This window comes from Watersipora subatra, chromosome 2, assembly GCF_963576615.1.
Source record: "Watersipora subatra chromosome 2, tzWatSuba1.1, whole genome shotgun sequence".
NCBI classification, from domain to species: Eukaryota; Metazoa; Bryozoa; class Gymnolaemata; order Cheilostomatida; family Watersiporidae; genus Watersipora; species Watersipora subatra.
Genome location: NC_088709.1, coordinates 63,732,193 through 63,753,224, shown reverse-complemented (window position 1 = coordinate 63,753,224; position 21,032 = coordinate 63,732,193). Strand labels below are relative to the sequence as shown.

The 21,032-nt window shown below is 35.6% G+C and overlaps 2 protein-coding genes across 4 annotated transcripts in view; one reads left to right on the top strand and one right to left on the bottom strand.

The window, feature by feature from the left end:
• Positions 1-12,584, bottom strand: part of LOC137387675 (uncharacterized) — a 40,222-nt gene extending 27,638 nt beyond the window's left edge. Inside the window, exons 1-4 of one of the 3 annotated variants that reach the window (XM_068074163.1) lie at positions 12,523-12,584; positions 4,934-5,050; positions 3,499-3,651; positions 459-553 (exon numbers count right to left, since the gene is read on the bottom strand). In XM_068074163.1, coding sequence (XP_067930264.1) covers positions 459-553; positions 3,499-3,651; positions 4,934-4,994 — 309 coding nt within the window. In that variant the 5' untranslated portion in view covers positions 4,995-5,050; positions 12,523-12,584. Of the gene's footprint in view, positions 1-458; positions 554-3,498; positions 3,652-4,933; positions 5,070-12,434 lie in introns of all 3 variants that reach the window. The other 2 variants (XM_068074162.1, XM_068074164.1) reach the window with 2 other exon arrangements.
• On the top strand, positions 12,454-16,966 carry LOC137388441 (transmembrane protein 203-like). Its single transcript, XM_068074927.1, has 3 exons — positions 12,454-12,495; positions 13,453-13,505; positions 16,407-16,966. Exons 1-3 carry the CDS (start codon positions 12,454-12,456, stop codon positions 16,873-16,875), a joined length of 564 nt encoding a protein of 187 aa, XP_067931028.1. The 3' UTR covers positions 16,876-16,966.
• The last annotated feature ends 4,066 nt before the right edge of the window (positions 16,967-21,032 follow it).

The following is a 21,032-nucleotide window of genomic DNA, read 5'->3' as shown; positions in this document are numbered from 1 at the left end:
GCGAATTGGCAACATTATGAGAAGGCATGAGTGCTTCTTTAAAAATTGTGCCCAGGCAAGTATTTTCCAACAACATCTCATTCCTGGGTAACAATAAACTGTATGCATGAACCAAGTTGTTGGCAATCATCCAAAATAACTAATTTTCAATATAATTCCAATTATTTTTATTTTTTTATCCCACTTATTACTACTTCTCCCAAAATTTCCCCATTTTCCTCGGAAGAAGTGTTTTTTCTGTCCAAACTGCCAACCCTAACCGCTATTGTGTCAGAAGGTGGCAGAGAATGAAGGCTTCGGCAACTGACCACTTTTAACATTTTTTTAACTCAGTAAATAGTAATTTTGTATCCTACCGCTTTTTACGATGATAGGCTGAGAGTAATTAACCATTGAAAAGTAAAAAGAAATACAACAATAAAATTAAAAAAATTAAGAGAAAATAGCAGCCTTCTTACCGGAAATTCCTTGTTGATAGCTTCTGCCAGCGCGATGTACTCTATTTTGAAGACCCTCTTAATAAATGGTATGGCTGTGATTGGCTGACTAGACACTAAAATAGCCAATGAAAAAGAGGAACTCATGGAGTCCAATCACGATTCTATCAACTAAAAGTTCTGATTCTTTAGTTTAACAGAAACTCCTATGAAAATAGGAGTGGTAAGAGAAAACATTTCACTTTTAGTTCAACCGAAGCGTCATGTCCTTTCCCAGAACGATTGCAGACAAGGTAAACAATAAGGGTATCAACACGTACAATGACAGTTTTAATTGGCAAGGAAAGATGAATCCGATGATTCAGTGATCATATAAATCATGATTAAAAGAAAATACTCGTTCTTATTTTAAAATAATAATATAACTGGTACATAAAATAATGATACTCCAAAAATGGCTGAATGTAAAATGTCTATGATCTGACAGCACAAACACGCTTCAATCACAGTAAATCTGATGAATATGTCTTTTCTCAATTGATCTTTAGGTACATGGTTTATATCACATATCATAAATACTAACTATATAGGCTGTGTTACAGCAGTGAAGTAGTGAATATAGTGGTATTAAAATATATATAGTGTTGCGAACTAGCAAGGTGAAACTATCTAAGCCTCTCGAGTGAATGTTAACAGGCTGTTTCCTGCAAAGAGACTTGCTAGTGTGAAGTTCCATTATGCGCTAGGCATTATGCAATAGTCATGCATTAGGCATTATGCACGATGCATTAGGCATTATGCACTATGCATTATACATTAGGCACTTCCTAGATGATGTAAAGTTTTAAAGGTCCCATCATTTTTTTTTCAAAATTTTATAGCAAAGTATAGATACTTTGCTATAATTTGAGGTTTTGTTTGTTGCTTTAGGTGATCTGACTGCCAGGAAGTTTTACGAGTCCAATCGACAAAACTTGACCGTAGTTGAAACACTTAAAAGAAAAAGATTTCCCGAGATCCCCCAAAACGACATCAAGAGTAGCCTCAGATACATTGGTAGCCTCAGATACATTGGTATGGATGATTCAAACAATTTAAAGATAGGTTGGGTAGAATTTGTCGAATTGTTATCCTTTAAATACTGTCTAAACATGTGACTACTCGATGCTTGTAATTGTGACTCTCACAATCTGCACACAGGGCATAACTACACAACATGAAACAGGGTGCAACAAATAGTAGCGAGATGCCAACAGTGCGTAGTTACTGTAGCTAACACTGTACTAAAGGTTATAGTGTTGTGACGCTGACATAACATTATAGAGAGGTACTAGCTGTAGTACAAACAAGACGGAGGACCACCGCTACACAAAAATACGGGAAGTAATATTATCAATTATTATATTATATATTACTAATATTACTATTATTAATTTGATTTATAGTGAGCTCCATAATTATGGCGCATACCATTGACAGATGTTCGTGCATAAAGGCTTTAAAAATCTGCACAGCTGCAGGGTAAAATGTGAGGAGAGTGTGAAGCTAAATGGAGCATGGACAACAGTGCATGCTGCGAACCATAAACAGTGTTTGAAGTTTCAGGAGTTTTCAAAAACAAAAAATCCCTCTGCAAGTTCACTACTATAAAATGTAATAAATAGATCGCAGGAAACATTCAGTTATATATTATTTTAATAATTGACTGTGTGTAAGTACAACACCCCTGCTCTTGTATAGTCGAGGGTATTCTGAAAATGAAACAGATGTCTGTTTGGCAAACATCTAGCTATGAGATTAGCGAAGGGAGTTTCTATTACAATTCACGTGGTTTAGAACGTCCGACCTACAAACAATAGACTAAGGTCCAATACCGAAAGGCCACTGATGGTGACAGGAATGATATCCAACCTGAGATTGCTCTCCGCAACTGGGCATGTCTACAGTTATTGAGGTTCCCTTGCAACTGAACTCGGAGATGTCTAGCCAAGATCACAGAACCATTGCTTGTACAACAAAGGTGTTAAAAATACACACAGACTCTGCTAAGCAGTAAGATAAGCATACATCACGGTTGATCTTCGAGGGATTGCGCACACACCCACAGTTCAATATGACATAATTTTTCCTATAAATCAGATTGACACAGTAGTCTTTGGGTGGACAGTTACAACAAGCTAGCACATCTATGTTTCAGTCGAACTGCGTTCTTTCGATGCGTGTCAGATTATACTACATTCATGTATAGCGTGTTGACTGAAATGAGCTAGCCAATCACAACAAAGCAGCACGCCTAATACAGGCGATAATGCTAGAGCAATCTGCAGTTTCAATGTTTGCAGATTGTCAACATATGAGATAGCTCAAGTTCTTGCAGTCATTACTGAAATATATGATATACCGAAAGGACTGGTCTACAGAAGCGATATTGAACTAGTGAAAAGGTTATGGAAACTAAAATATCTGTATTGATAAATCCTACTTTGTTATTGTATGTTTGTCTGTGTGTCCGTTAGCTAACATTTTCTCGCCGATTTTATTCAAACTTCTCACACACACACACGCACGCACACACATATAGACCGTTCCTTCGACCAAGTCGCTAAAGATAATTATTTGGTTTCAAAATTCTGTACGGTCCCTAAGGACCAGCCTCTTGGACACCAGGCTATCTGATTGAAAATGAAATAAAACTCTGACTCATCATTATTCATTGCAAAAATGAGTTTAGTCATTGTGTCCCCCTTAACATTCCTGAACAATAACCTAAATTCATAACTAACCTTTGGCTGAGTTGAAACCAAAAAAGGAAAGGACATTACATTATGACCTTGTTAATAAGCTCAACCTATAAAACCTACTATCGCAGTTACGATAAACAATATGATCGCCTCAACAGCCATCAACCTCTCCTAAAACAGATGAACTATAATACGCAGAATTATTTTGCTGTCACATTCAGGTTTACAGGTTGCAAAAAATGAGCTAGCTGTGTGTCGGAATGCACCAGCACCGACATAAAAAACCAGTCCCTGAATATGCGTGCAAACGATCGACCAACCTATTATAGTTGTAGAGTCCCGGGCAGATAAAGTCCCCTTATTGGGTTTGACACTGTACTGCAGTGGGGTAACTGTCTTCACCTTGAATGCAACCTCCGCATCAGTTAGGTTGGTTATTTTGACATAGGACGCTTGCTCCTTATCATATGGTCCTACCAATTGAAAGACTTGAATTATCATAGCATACAAAGTTGGGTCAAGGAGCAATAGAGGCTTGTTGATAACAGATGTTTATTAGCACTTGTTATAAACCTTTTCCTTTATTTCGCAGGTTGTATATATGAATAGACGAACCCTGACAATAATTGAAGACCTCAACGAAAGAACGATCGATGTCACATCTTCTCAAATTACTAGGTTTAATTTCCATTCGAAAGTTCTGGTCACAAAGTTTAGTCTCTGTGACAAACTTTCAGCAAAAATGTTCCAGGTCTATAGGGATATCCCTACATAAAATAAACTAGCTCTTTGCAAAACTGATCAATGTCCAAGTTTTTAAACTTTAAAATGGCTATATCTCGTGCTTGAGCATTGTGACATTGATCGTTCTTCCGTTGAGGTCTTCAATTCTAATAGTAGTAACCATGATAACACCAATCAATAATGCATTTGGATTTCATGCACATACCCAGGTGTTGTCATCGAAGAAAATGCATTGACCCTTGTAGTAGTATGACATTTACATCATGTAGGCGTATGTATGTGTTATACGGGCAGTCGTCGTGCGGACATTTTTTGTGGCGCGGGTGGCTTTGATTAAGATAATAGAGATTCAATGCAGTAGTATTCGATACTTAGAAATTGGTGGCTATTAATGTAAGTCTATATTGAGATTCTTCCATCTTGTGAAAAATCTAATATTTTACAGAAATGTTTGCAGCATTAATAAAATATGTGGCAGAATTTATGATCTTTGCAGGTAAACTGGAACTGTATACAGTGAAATTGACAATATAAACACAATAAGTGAAAAATCTAAAGGCATTTCGTTTGTGTTTTGAAGCAATTGACTGAAAAAGAAAAAAAATGCTAGTAGCTATAGCAGGAGTAATAAATTCACACAGCTCTGGAATTTATGTAAACTGTCATTAATCAAGCAATGGCTCACCAAGACAGGTGCTTGCTTTTTGACACCCTTTTCAAAGTGATTAAGATTTTCGTGAGTAAATAAATTAACTTTTTATTTCTTTAACAAAAATTCTTGAAAAAAGTGTTTAAATAAAAAGAAATAATTATTAAATGTATACTAATATATAATCACAAGTTAATATAACTATAATATAACATACAAAACATTTTTATCCTTGAAACTGTCTTAAATAGCTTTTATAGGATGTGGTAAATTTTTCGATCATATAATTCATGGTAAGGGCGATACACAGCCCTTCAGGGCAATGGTTACTTGTAATACAGAAAGCTAGCAGAAGTACCTACCTTGAAAGTGCAGTACGTCAGCAGGATCTATTTCCACTAAGGCTGCTGCTGCCTCAGCCATCTATAACACTCAGCAGCTAACTGTAACTACTGTGGAATATTTATGGTAACACCAATCTGCAACGTAAAATATGTCCTAACATCAATCAATTCATTTAAAGCCTAGTTTTTACAGCTCCTAGCTTACTATATATATACTATATATATATACTATACATATATACTGTATATATACTATATATATATACTGTATATATATACTGTATATATACTGTATTTATACTGTATATATCTACTGTATATATACTGTATATATATACTATATATATACTGTATATATACTGTATATATATACTGTATATATATATATGTATATGATATATATATAGATACATATATAAACTCATATATATATTATTATATAATACTATATTATTACATAATAATGTATATATAATAATATATAATATATATAATAATATATATGAATTTAAAGTTAACATACCAATGTCAAATGCCTTTTTGACAGTTAGTATAGCCCATTTTGGATATGAATTTAAAGTTAAAATTGATATCAATGTGACACTGATATTAAATGCCTTTTTCACGATTAGAAGCATTTGTAAAACACAATGTTTAATCATAGTAGAATGAAAAAAACAAAAAAGCACCCAATTATGCCCATTTTATTCATTTTTAACTTTGAAGTTACTTACACAATCTAAATTCATGAACAATGCTTTTGCAAACCTTTGCTGGCTGTACAATACAGAGGGTATTTGCTGGCTGTACAATACATAGGGTATTTGCTGGCTGTACAATACATAGGGTATTTGCTGGCTGTACAATACATAGGGTATTTGCTGGCTGTACAATACATAGGGTATTTGCTGGCTGTACAATACATAGGGTATTTGCTGGCTGTACAACACATAGGGTATTTGCTGGCTGTACAACACATAGGGTATTTGCTGGCTGTACAATACATAGGGTATTTGCTGGCTGTACAATACATAGGGTATTTGCTGGCTGTACAATACATAGGGTATTTGCTGGCTGTACAATACATAGGGTATTTGCTGGCTGTACAATACATAGGGTATTTGCTGGCTGTACAATACATAGGGTATTTGCTGGCTGTACAATACATAGGGTATTTGCTGGCTGTACAACACATAGGGTATTTGCTGGCTGTACAATACATAGGGTATTTGCTGGCTGTACAATACATAGGGTATTTGCTGGCTGTACAATACATAGGGTATTTGCTGGCTGTACAATACAGAGGGTATTTGCTGGCTGTACAATACATAGGGTATTTGCTGGCTGTACAATACATAGGGTATTTGCTGGCTGTACAATACATAGGGTATTTGCTGGCTGTACAATACATAGGGTATTTGCTGGCTGTACAATACAGAGGGTATTTGCTGGCTGTACAATACATAGGGTATTTGCTGGCTGTACAATACAGAGGGTATTTGCTAGCTGTACAATACATAGGGTATTTGCTGGCTGTACAATACATAGGGTATTTTCAGGCTGTACAATACATAGGGTATTTGCTGGCTGTACAATACATAGGGTATTTGCTGGCTGTACAATACATAGGGTATTTGCTGGCTGTGCAATACATAGGGTACTTGCTGGCTGTACAATACATAGGGTATTTGCTGGCTGTACAATACATAGGGTATTTGCTGGCTGTACAATACAGAGGGTATTTGCTAGCTGTACAATACATAGGGTATTTGCTGGCTGTACAATACATAGGGTATATGCTGGCTGTACAATACATAGGGTATTTGCTGGCTGTACAATACATAGGGTACTTGCTGGCTGTACAATACATAGGGTATTTGCTGGCTGTACAATACATAGGGTACTTGCTGGCTGTACAATACATAGGGTATTTGCTGGTTGTACAATACATAGGGTATTTGCTGGCTGTACAATACATAGGGTATTTGCTGGCTGTACAATACATAGGGTATTTGCTGGCTGTACAATACAAAGGGTATTTTCAGGCTGTACAATACATAGGGTATTTGCTGGCTGTACAATACATAGGGTATTTGCTGGCTGTACAATACATAGGGTATTTGCTGGCTGTGCAATACATAGGGTACTTGCTGGCTGTACAATACATAGGGTATTTGCTGGCTGTACAATACATAGGGTATTTGCTGGCTGTACAATACATAGGGCATTTGCTGGCTGTACAATACATAGGGCATTTGCTGGCTGTACAATACATAGGGTATTTGCTGGCTGTACAATACATAGGGTATTTGCTGGCTGTACAACACATAGGGTATTTGCTGGCTGTACAATACATAGGGTATTTGCTGGCTGTACAATACATAGGGTATTTGCTGGCTGTACAATACATAGGGTATTTGCTGGCTGTACAATACATAGGGTATTTGCTGGCTGTACAATACATAGGGTATTTGCTGGCTGTACAATACATAGGGTATTTGCTGGCTGTACAATACAGAGGGTATTTTTAAGCAGATAATAAAAGTTAAAGAAATGATCAGATTTTATTCAAATAATAAATATTCAGATACAAGATTTTATCTAATAGGTTTAGAATAAGACAACACCATCAAAATACTTTGTTATACAAACCAAATGAGCAATAAAAATGCTATTAAGCAGTAGAATGCAGGTTCTAGTTGACATGCGAGCTTAAGATTAAAGCCAATATATCAATGTTTACTATGCTAAATTTGGGCTAGAACTCGCAATGGCCACAGCCACATGAGAATTTGGAAAAGAAGTCAATGTCGGTGGAGACAACATCATTTGTAGACAGATAAATAAACTCTGCAACGGCACAAACAACTCCTATTACAACAGAGTTAGATTGAATCAATTATAATTGACCAAATCATTTTAATAACAAATTTATAATCAACTTCAATGTACTAGAAAGTTAATCAACTACTCATCAACTTAGCACACAAACTCAATATTTATGAGGTACAACTAAGAGGAGAAACTGTTATCTTTTATTGATGTGGAGTCTCTATTAGCCAGAATACTCAATAAGCAATCAAAATTATGAGTAAAGGTATACAAGGTACGTAAGAATAAATATAAACATCAGAGCAAACAAACAAAAATATGTATAAACGCAGTTCCCTATCTTCAGAACATGAAAGTTCTATAAGAAAGATACCAGTGTCAATGATTATCTGGATCAATAACCATGTGTTATGCAGATATCGGCGGGCTACTTCCAACATAGATGAGACATTGAAATCGTAGTGAATAATATTATTATGCATCATGATTAGTGCCATTAAAACATTAAGATTTCTCTAATAATACATAGGAGATCAACTGATAGCAGCAAAACAACTTAAATTTTAATAATACCTTAATAATTTAAATAATATTTTAATAATACAAGCTGTACTAAGAAGATCTCATTGTACTGAACAAATAATGGGAAATAAAAGTTTGTACAATGATCAAGAGATCATGTATTACACGCTGCCAGACATTAATAGTGCTTCCTCAAATTGCCACAAGTATGTAGAATTTTGAGAAATTCAAATTTAATGGCATTCCCATCAAGCACTTTCCTGTGACACGTGATTAATTGTTGCAACATACAGTGTTGCAAGGGCAGAATAGAGCCTAGCAAAAGTACAAAACAAGTTTGCGTTCGCTGCATGTGTTTAATATTTTGTTTAATGACAGAGGCACCAAAATTTTCCAGAAGAACGGTGAAATTAGATCAATTGAACGGTGGAATTGATCAATATCTCTTAGCAGCTATTGAATGCAGTGTACCAAGGACATGCTAGTTTCCCTTGCATATGTTTTCTAAGTGATAGAAGCTCTTTGACACTAGCAGCATACTTTTATACATCTGAGCGCCAGAACATTAATATTTACACAATGAAATCTTGAAATGATCATAAAATTATTTTCAGCAAACACCAAAACTTGCTCATTTTTCTTTTTCTTTCTGTACAATCGGAGGGAACTAAAGAGATTATCAATATTTAAGTGGATGAGAGAGCAATATATTTCACATTTGCAGAATTTTTGGCAGGCTGGCTGTGTGACAATCTATATACGGCACAAATTTTGCTACATATATTTGTCACTCACAGTTCCAATAAATGTTTTGTCAAACGTTAACTATTCCAGGTGAATAACTAGCTTGCGCATATACAGACTAATTATAAACATATGTATAAGGTATAATAGTGCCTATACAATACTAGTTTGTATAGGCAATCAAATAAACTTTGTTTCAAAATCAACTGCCACAGAGTACTCAGAGTTTTACTTTGAGTAACTCTATGATTATCATTAGCCTAAGCTTACACTGAAATTGTGCCCGCAGGTCCTTTTTTGGTGTACAAGTAGGCCTATCATGAGTAATGGCACCAAAGCTATCATGCTTTTATATTAAACACTCTGGTATCAGACCGTGCGACTAATTATTTCAGTTTGGATTTGTCTTTACATAAAAGACGTGGTGAATATTGCCCGCTGGTTGAAGGAACTAAAAGGTTGATAACAGTTGTGTCATAATAGTTCGTGTATAGTATTTTATTTAGCATTTTTAAAGATAGTACTGATGGTATAGTGTGATTAAGTTTCTAGTATTACATACTCAGCCCCTATTACGCTACTTGCAGGTTTCAGTTCTTACTACTTGAGTGGTTTCACTTCAAAATTTATATTAAACAATCATTAAGTTACTAAGGCAGCGAGACAAGCCCAATCTCTTAGTCTAACCCCCCAAAACTCCATGACTAACCCCCAAACTTGATCAACACTGTTGCCTCAGTATAATATAAAAACCGTTGCACCTAGATTTCAAATTGGTTTAGTAGCTCTCGTAAAAACTTGCAATCCATCTTTTACTGATTTGCTAACAAAACCGACTAACTGAAATGAGAGAATGAAGACATGAAATAATTATCTAAGAGGCTTATAGCCTGGTATGTTTAAGTTTTCTCCTACTTTTGACTTATTCAAAATTTAGCAAAATGGCCTCCATGGATCCATTTTAAGGTTTATCTAAAAATGGGGACAATATTATTTGAGCTAAATCTTCAGCCCAGTGCAACTAGTTTTTAGCCTAATTGATAACTTTGTCTGGTGTGTAGTCAATATGCGTAACATTTATGAAAAAGATTTCCCACCACTGAAGCAAAAAACAACTCCTTATTAAATGTTGATGGCATTGAGAAGGGCTGAAGAGAAGATGGGAGCAAAGGCTAAAACTATACTAACAAACCAATCAGGGCTTATGTATCTAATTAGAATTCAAATTGTTATGTGTTTCAACAGCTAATGGAGACTAAGGCGCTTGCTGGATCAAATACAGTCTAAAACTTGCCCGCTAAAAGAATTATGAAGCACCTGCTACCTTGGACTTACAAGCAAAAAATCCTCTAAAATTAGAGAAGGAATATTTGATGGTTTTTTGTTTTATTATTAACTCTTTTCCCATATTAATTAATGCGTTACAAAAATGTAGCCAATTTTTCTCATCATATATGTACTTGTATATAACGTTTGTTCTTTAAAAAAATAACTGCTGTTTTGACCTACAAATATCAACTAGCCCTAACCACCAATCATATGTTGGGTTTGCTTCTGCTCGTTTTTATCAAGTCATTTCTGCATTTGAGAGACAGTCGAAATTTGGTTAGTATGGAAAGACATATGATACTATAATAAATTTATTCAAGCACAACATATTTTCTTTTGTAACTCAGATAGCTTGGATCAAAGGGTGAGCTAATATATACACAGTGTGCTATCGGCTGTGATAGAGAGTCTGATTTACCGGCTTTTGCTAGAGTTGTAGTGATATATGCAGCCTTCTATCAGCTGTGATATATAGAGCTTGAATTGTCAGCGCTTGCTGGGATTGCACTGATATCTGCACTCTACTATCGGCTGTGATATATAAAGTCTGTACTGTCGACTCTTACTGGGATTCCACTGGTATACACAGTCTGCTATCATCTGTGATATGTAGGGTCTGAATTGTCGGCTCTTGATAGGGTTGCATTGCTATATCCACAGACCGCTAGCGGCTGTGGGATAGCAAGTCTGTATTAACGACTTTTACGCTGGTAACGTCAAAGTGTGGTAAATTATTGGAGGTGCCTTGGCTACAATAACCAAGCATCAGTTCCTGCTTGGCCTGGTTCGGGGTTGCCTTGGTCTTCTTGGTCTTGGTCAATCGAACCCTAAGACCTCGATCCCCGAGGAAAAAAGGGCCATCATGTACATATCTAGATTTAGTTCAAATGTTTTCAATAAAAGTCAAGTAATATTCGAAGTAAAAACGTGACTATAAAAAGTGCGTTAAAAATTTCCTCGTAGGTCGCGAGAAGTTCTCGGTAAAAAACTGTTATGATAAAATGTTTTGCTGGCTGGAACAGCCCTAGGTACGTCATTGGATACCGATCTGGTATGATGTGAGTGTGTGTCATTGTGTATATTGTTAAAATTATTGACTAAAGACTCATGCACACCGCTGGAGAGAATTTTTATAAGTAAAACCATTCGAGCCGACTTCCGTCTGTTCTTAAGCAATTCCAACCCTAATTTGTCTCTGGCCATAGTTACGCTTTCCACCCCTTTAAGATCCGCAATAAAACGCACAGCGCGCCTCTGGACATTTTCCAGTTGTGTTTCATGTTTTATGAGGTATGGATCCCTGATCCCTGATGCCCTGATCTTACTTCAGGTGTAATCTGCCCATTTACTTTTTAGACAATCTGGCAGTACACTATTGGCACATTTTCGCGAGCGTGATCTTTTTTGCTATCACCTCCACAACCACTAGAGGCACAGATCGCTGCCTTTATTAATTGTTAGGCGCAAGTGTGGGAGGGATTGCAAAACTCTGAAAAAAACTTTACTCACGCTTTCTCAACTAATATAATAATGTGAAACCAATCTAGGTCTAGGTTAAAATAGAGCCTTTAGACCCCAGGGCCGGGTAAAAGAAAGACATCAATTCGATGAAGCTCAATAAAAAAAACGCTTCCACATGGACACGCAAAAAACTTTGTGCCCTTTAATCATAACCACGCAAGTTGCGGAAAGTTCGGGATGCAAAGCTTAGGTGATAAAATGTTTGGTTTGTAGATAATGCTAGGGGCGTAAACATTTTAACCACGGATACGACGTGCGTGGGAAAGACGGCCTTCCGCACGTAGCACCCCTGGGTGCAGTATGAAATGTCAAGCATCAAATAGCACCATTGTAAAATTTCATTATTCGTAGCAAACCGAAAAAGCCCAATGAAAAATATGGTGGTAAGAACATGCAGACATTAAAAGGTCAGATAGTCTCTGTAAGGTTATGTTAATTATGCTTTTATCCAGTCAAAATACAACTCAAATTTGAACATTATTTCGTGCGGTGTATGCAGGCATAAATACGTCATTTAGCTATTGTTCAATTGAAAATAGTTCAAGTTCTATGTAATATGCTATAAACTCACTTTTTGTCACCCATACGCTATGGTAGTCATCTTCGAGTACTTAAAGAATGCATGGACAGGGGTAAAAACTGCATAAGCGTTCACATACCGAGGCTCAGTTTCCGTATGTCTTAGGAAACCGAAGACAAACGTAGGTAGCCAAGTTCGACCACATCGAGGGGGAAAGTACTCAGACTGCATTATTATGCATCCTGCGATGTTGTTTCAGTCGACACAATCGATTAGCCGAATATTTGTAAAGCGCAATGCAATTGGCGAATAATTTGCGAGCAAATTAGAATATTGGAATCGCTTTTTTATGCAACCAGAGATTCCAGGGCCGTGTATGAGACATCAGGCCCCCGAGAGAAATCTATAGTTAGTCAGGGAGCAGTTGGAAAACTACACCAGTTATATTTTGTATTAATTATTCTAGCCCGGTTGTGTGACAATTTGGGTTAGTCACATATTTTTTTCACACATATTTGGTAGGCACACAGACCAGTTTCCGTAGTCTTACCCATTCGTTGGTGACCTACTTGCATATACGAGAATATTTAAACAAATTATAGCCAGTATTATATACGTAATTTTGCAACATCATTTTTTCTATACTGTACAATGGGAAGTTTCAGTCCCAAAACCTGTTTGATGAATCATGTGTAATGAAAAGAAAAGCTGTTAGCTCAGGAGTCAGCAAACGTGATTTTATCGTGGACAAGAAAATGGTAAAACACTTTTTTGCAAGTGTATCCCTTCACAACTTGGAATATGTTACAGCTACTTGAGATCTGGTTCAATATTAAAAACGCTAATGTTTCTAAGGTTATGCAAATTAAAGGAGTTTCTGCACAGCAAAAATTGCGAGGAAGGTGTGAGCTATGCCAAAACTAGACTTGGATTAACGTTTTTAAACCACGTAGGAAAACCATTAAGAGTCAAGCCCGATGTAAACATCCTAATCCGATTACCATTGTTGATAGTTTTTGTTACATAGAAGTTGAAATATCAAACAATTCATTTAAAAAATTACATTCAGAGTTTGTCAGAAATTAGGATTGTTAAAGAGAGTATTGTATTCAGCCGCAAAAAATGTGAGATACATGGCCTATATCACCCTGTGTAGGCCTTTGTTAGAGTATGCAAGTCAAGTTTTGAACCCTCATTTAATAAAGCACATTAACAAAGTTGAAATGGTTAAGAGAAAAACTGTACATGTTATGTTGAGATTGAAGGTTAGGGAGGGGATTACCGAGACCAGGGATTCTTAAGGTCTAGCACCTTTAAAGGATAGAAGGAAAGAGACTTTTTTTTAAAGGTTAATTCGTGGTGCTCATTTGTTTTTTGCTGAAAATTTTGATAACGTCCTTGCTAGTCAGTCAAATCTTCAAGACTATAAGACTGGACTGACTCAGCAGTTTCTGCAGCTGTTACTGCAAACCATCAGGCTTATTTTCAGTTTTTCACCTAGAACTTCCAGACACATAAAAGGATCTGCTTCATCCAAGTTTTGATTATCTTTTTCCTAGCCTGGCGCGAGGTCTTGAGATTATGTTTTACTTAGACACACTCAGCATGAAACTCGCTTCTAGTTTTTTTCACAGATTATGATGAGATCACTCTGAAAACAAATGCTAATGTCAATTCCTGGCAACTATGCAACAGCTTTTTCGGATTATCCGGCATCCAATGGTCTGGTAGCAAGCATCTACTCTGCCCCCTTATTAATAAACAAAACCTATCAATTATGTTCCCAATACTCCTGACCAACCTAAAGAGGCAAACTCTTTCCTTTTTATAGTTTTGTGTAATAGATATTTAAGTAGGTTGAGGAAAAGTTTATGTCATTGCTATCACAGAATACAACTCTTGTGATTGAATGGGTAGCCATGCAAAGGGTGAAATTAAAGAGGAAGTTGGCTCAAAGGCTCTCTCCCTCTCTTCCCTCTCCCCCTGTGTGGTAACATTGGATTAATGGTATTGTCTTACATGTAATATGTGTAATGTGACCCATTTGTTCTGATTAGCAGAAGGCTAGAATACATTTACTCCATAATAAATGACCTCAAGTTTAATAGCAACATTATTTAGAGCTTGGTCAGCACTTCCTAGAATGGTTAAAATCTTTTGACAACTTACTTTATTTTACCACATTGACAAATCATACAATTCAGCATTTAAAGGCAAAGTTTGCAATTGGTAAACCTTATCATCAAATTTCGTTCCTAGAGTATCTTAATTTTTAGTTGAAACTGCCTACCATAAGGCATGAAACAATGCCAAAATGGAAGCTTTTGGGAAATCATAATTAGATTATTTTGTAAGTATTACAGAAGCCTGTTCAGTTATTACTAGGAACTTCTACTGAAACATAAGCTTCTATCTGATCATCTAAAGATAAACTGTAATATTGTAACATATGTTCTTTGTTTTGTATCATTTTATTACTGTTTGCTGAATCTATGTTTAACATTTAGAGTACCGATAAAATACACTTGAAAATTGTTTTATATGATATGTACTTGGAGCGAACTGGAATCTTTTTCCATTAACCTTCCCTTGTTTATTTCGTTTAACAATGCCACAATTGTTGTAAACTTAATCATTTAACTCCTTGGCCAACAGTCAAGGCTAAAAATAACAAGTAAGTACATTGAAATCACCGACTAATTTACTTAACCAGTTACTAGTAAACTTAACCTTACTTAACCAAACACGCAAAATATGAAGCTAAAACCACAAACCTGATCCTAGTTGTGGCAAATGCAAATTAGTGTACATGTATGTTGTAAGCATGTACATGAAGATATATTATAAAAAAATGAACAGATAACTATCTACCTCTTAGCTCCTCAAAAGCCAGTTCATCATTATCAGTTCTATTTGTATTAATGTAGATCTTCATAGTCATTTGTTTTAAGTATTCACTGAACCAGCAGTGAGAGTGTAAAAGCTGCAGTCTGCGCTCAAACGATAAAACATTGTGTCTGACGCGGAGTTGACTCTGGCAATTTGCTAGCACACTCACACCATTGTATTTACGCTAGGCATGGTCACTTTTACTATTATATTTCATTACAGTATCAGTTTTATCCAAAGATGAAACTGTTATTCTCCCTTCTTTGTAGCTAGTGAATGCAATTTATGGAAATACATCTTTTGCAGCTGTGATAATCTCCCAACTTGCTGTCATGTTCTTAAAAAGGTTAGTCGAAACCTTAATTTATAAAGCTATATTATTATTTTTGCATTATGGCTAGATGCTCTTAGACAAGAGTATCAACTCATTCGCTACCACTAGCTGCGTAGATTGGCTAGGAAAAGCATTTGCTTATGGCCACATGATACAACTTTGGTAGGCTTTGTACCAAACGTTTGTAATTAATGAGCAGTTTATCAATTAGCCTGTCGTATCAGTACTTAAACAAAAGGAAACAATTTTCTGCATGAATTGAGCAAATAGAGAATTTGTTTACAAATCCATGCTGAGTGTAGTTTCGTTTTACAAAAACTATTTTTTGTCACAATTTTTTTCATAGCAACAACCAGTCGTGTCAGACGCATTACAACTACAGAGGGTTCACTAATTTTAGATCTATTGACTTTGGGTGGTTTTTGTTGAATACTACTGGAAGTTAAGATTTTTATTTTTAGCAGCGATAATCTAGTCGTAATCTGTTATAAGATTGATAAATCATCCAATTTAGACATGCTCATGGTCTTGACCAAAATAGCCAAGAAAGTGTCTGAGCACATTCTGCAAACAGTTGTGGCATATTTTATGACATTAGCTGATGCAAGTTTTTATGGTGAATAATTTAGTATCTAAATATTTTTATAGACCATATTAGATTTCACTGAACATACAATTATGTCTCAGTAAAGAAATAGCATTGGTAGCGAAAGAGTTAACAAAGTTTTTTTATTACATTTTCAACGCATTTTTTTTTGCAGTGGGAGTTTCCTCAGTTAAACCGAAAATGTAACCTCAACAATGCTCTTTCTCTTCACATTGACGGAGATCTGCCACATACTAGGAGTTACCCCCCTTGAATTATTCATATCAACCTTATCATGGCTGACCTTTTCTATTCTTTTGAGTGTCAAACATGAACAACTAGCAGAACTGAAATGGGTGCATGTTTTTATACCACTATATGTAAACATTGGGTTGCAGTGGTATCTCTCAACCATTGTTCTTATTCGTCGCTTTCGGATGCGATCCCGTCCAGGAGTCGTCTTCCCTAGATATATTGTCAGTATGTTTAGTATGGTAATGATTTTGCTAACTGAGATATTACTGATGCAGCAGCTGGAAGACAACAGTTCCTCTTCCACTCGGCTTTACATTCAAGTTTTTGCTCCTTACTTTGTTTGGTTAGTGATGGTTGCTATATTTTACTGTGCAGGATGCACAAGGCAGCAAGCCCCTTTTCAACCAGTCACTTTTAATAACAATTGATTGGATAATTCTATGAACTGATTTCTACATTGAATTGCTTTCTATATTTTTCTGTACATATGTGTATTACAGTGATATATGCATTTCTCTATTATGACCAAATGTATAATTATCTGATGTGCTAATTAGAATTAGGTCTATATTATTCAATGCATATGACAACTCTCCAGCCGACTCCGAATCAGGTATTTTCCAAATAGGATACTTCCATTATTGCTACAATGATAACGTTTTGCTCGGTCTTGTAAGCTATAATAACCAATCGCTGTCGTGCCTGTAGTGGAATACCCAATTGTAGAAATTATGACCTTGGCTGTGACTACTTTCTTCAGAATTTGACGCTTTAATTTTCAATGGTCGCTTCGAAAAACCTTGGCGTACTATTGATTCGTGGGCTACAAGCTATTCTGAACAAGTTTGCAAAGTTTTATCAATTAATACCACTCTAACGCGGCTGTGGACTTGAATTCTTATTATAGAAACACGTTTTAATAATATTTATGAAAACAGTTGACACATCCATAGTAGGTTTTGCACACGTCTTTGCTTTTTGTTAGTTTTGTTTGAACTTTCTATATTATTCGTTGCTATAAAAAGTATTTCTAGCTAATATAGGTTTAACTCTGAAATTGCTACGCAGATTTATCTATTTAGTTTTGTTCATCATGGCTGTCTCGAATGAAGTTCATGAATTGTATAATTTATGGTCGATGATCTCAACTAAATAAATGCTTGCAAGTTTGATTAAAGCTAAGTGAATGTGCAAAACAGTATAACTGTGGATCTAACAAGGTTGCATCTAAAAGCTCCGTCGTTAACATATTTAGAACAAATTATATTTAGTTCACTTATTAATAAATTGAAACTTTGTTAGACAAAATAAAAATAAGATAGCGTATTACGTCGAGTTGGCTTTTTGATCGATTCTCTCACACATATTATAGTGTTGAGAGTCACATGCAATTCAAACTAGATAAATTTATTTCACAGGCAATGGATTATGTTGTGCATTTTTATGAAATTGATACAATCTTCTGAGTGTTCTTTTGAGGATGCAGGCTATTGCAGGTATCAAACCCACCAAAGAGTGCAAGTGGTAATTGTCCAAGTTAGATGACTAATCACACGAGTAGCAGCACATCAGATATTAAATACTTATTGTTTTTTCGAAGTATTATGAGTGTCACCCACAAGGATATTTCTATGCTGAAAGCCTATGTTAAAAGACAAGGCAAATGTTATTAGTGTCTAGTGCTTATTTTTATTAACCAAAAACATTGGAACGAAGTGCATGCCCTTATATATTGCTAGTATTTACTCTGTCTGCACACTACACAGCTAGTTGTTGCAAATGGCAGTCTGTAAGTTGCAAGAAAAACTGGCTAGCTTGTTCAATGTTTTGAGTTGTGATGCTATATTAATGCAGTCTTATGGTATTGCTGGATGATGGTGCGACACGCCTGGCGCTTCAGATCTGCGAAGGGTTGAGTATTGGGGATGTGCACACCACAAATTTATATCCAAAACTAACCCTAGTGATAATTTAATGTTGATTTTAGTCACAACAATGACAAGTGAAATGTAACATTGCAAAAAATATGCATTGAAACTCTTGTCTTTGCTAGTTGCTCATTTTTCCTAGATGTTGGTGTGATGGGGATGTTGCCATGCTGTCTGGCTATGTCACTGCTTACACCACTTGACAGATTTCTATTCTGTATAATATTTGTGGCTGGTCTGTAGATGGTTGAAGAGAACAATTTTAAAGGTTGCAAGATTGTTAGTGATAATGTTGCATTTTTATTTTGCCACCATTTGACTCACTCTCTCTGATTTTTTGAATGTCCAAATCTCTCATCGCTCCTTCTAATATGAAAGCAACTTATTAGTTTTTTATTTGTAATGTTTGAGCTTTCACTTTAAATCATTATCAGCTAATGCAATAATATATTTTTTCTTCACAAATGATCGTGATTCGATCAATCAATTCGATCAATCGTGATTGAGAACACAGCTAGTGGAATTGCAATAATAGGATGAGTTCCTGGGTTCAGTGTAGACCAGTGTGGCTACTCTATGTTGGTCCAGTTAGGTTGCTAAAACATTATCAATTACGATGAAGGGTGGATATATGCAATGTTCGGTATATATATATATATATATACAGTCAAACATGGATAACTCGAACTTCACGGGACCGAGCGAAAGTGTTCGAATTATCAGAGTGTTCAAGTTATCAGAGCATTGTCACAAGTCCATGTATTTACTTATTTATTAGTAGATACATGTACATATACAAACTATAATATAAATCAAAAGCACAAATGGCTTGTTTCAAATTAAATGCTTCTAATGTAAAGTTTAAAACGTTTTTATCAAAAAGTATAGAGATTTTTCTATCACTTGAGATTGGTTTGTTGTTTGAGGTGATGTTATTGCCAGGACGTTTTTTTAGATTGACATTGGCAAAACTTGATCGTTGTTGAAATGCTCAAAAGAAAAGACATCTTTTTCTTTTGAGCGTTTCACCCACGATCAATTTTGCCGATTTTTCTTGAAGTTTATGCAAAGATTACCTCACTTTACATGGGATTCGTTAAGAGCAACACTCCGAGGCAGTTCAATTAGAAGTTTTACGAGGTTCTACGGTACATTGTATATCACTCACGCTTTTTTAATGGCTACTTATTGAATGTACACACGTATTCTGTGTTTAGGTCAAACGATGAATAGTTTTTTTAGCTAAGACAACGTATACGTTTAATTACAACAATTTTTAAGACGATTTAAACATTCAACATTCCGACATTGATTCAACACGGAATCAACGTCGGAAAACTATTCATCGTTTGACCTAAACACAGAATACATGTGCGTTCAATAAGTATCCATTCAAAAAGCGTGAGTGATAGAGTGATATACAATGTACCATAAAACCTCGTAAAACTTCTAATTGAACTGCCTCGGAGTGTTGCTCTTAACGAATACCACTTTTTCCTTGCTTCCGAAGGGCGATCACTAAGCGAAAGTTTGGTACAAATCAAATTTCACCAAACCTTTAGAAAAGTCGTTGACAAAATATTTTGTTGATGGTGGTAGTAACGACGCTTATGAATTACGAAAAGTCGAGGTTTAGCTCTATGGCTTAGAATAAAGTGATTTTCTAAAGCGATAACAACCGTTTCGGTAGCCGTTGGGCAAAAAACAGTTCGAGTTAACAGTGTTGAGTTTGAGTTATCTATAGCAATTTATCATTACGTGAGAACGGACCAAAGAAACCGTTCGAATTAGCCATGTGTTCGAGCTATCCGTGGGCGAGTTATCCATGTTTGACTGTATATATATATATATGCAATTTTCTATAGAGAACAAGTGTCTCTAAATATGGATATGCTCTTACTGAAAAGGAGTTTTTATACCATCCAAGGTAAAATTGGAGTATTTTCCAGCATGTAGTCAAATATTATAAATAAAAACGGGTGTATGTGACACAATAGTATTTCATCAAAGCAAATGTCTGTATGGAGTATGTTGCAAAGAGATACCAAAATACCTCTAATACCTCACAATACCTCTAATTCATTCTCCATAATGATTTGCATTATCTAAGACTTGTTTACGAAGGCTTTGCCATAATGTTCTTTTCGGTTTTTTAAACATCTTAGCTGGCCAAATCTGCTAATTGGAATCTCTATCATTATTGTCTTCATATTTTTTTAAAGATCTTTTCAATATTGTTTTTCAAACTCATTAGTATTCATTCTATTTTTTGCTAGAATTCTAGAGTCCCGGCATTTTTTGGTTACTAAAACTCAGACCAGTGCGGAAAAATTTCTGCATGGTTGTAGTCTAGATCTGTAAACGCATTCTCATCGAGAGGCCAATTCTTGTAGTACGAAACCTACTGAGTGTATTGATGGCAGTACGTGCATGATTATAATCTCAATTAACTGATAAACTAGATAGATTGTTAGACAGTTATTGCTTTACCAACATGTGTTATTATGTAGTTGTTGATTAAAATAAATAGTCATAGGCCCAAAAACAGTACAGTCAAGGTGTTACGCTTTGTTAGACGACGGTCTTTTTGCCTTCTTTAGAGGCTCTTAACTCCTATGACAAACATGACTTTCCTTAACGAGAACTGCTGGTTGTTG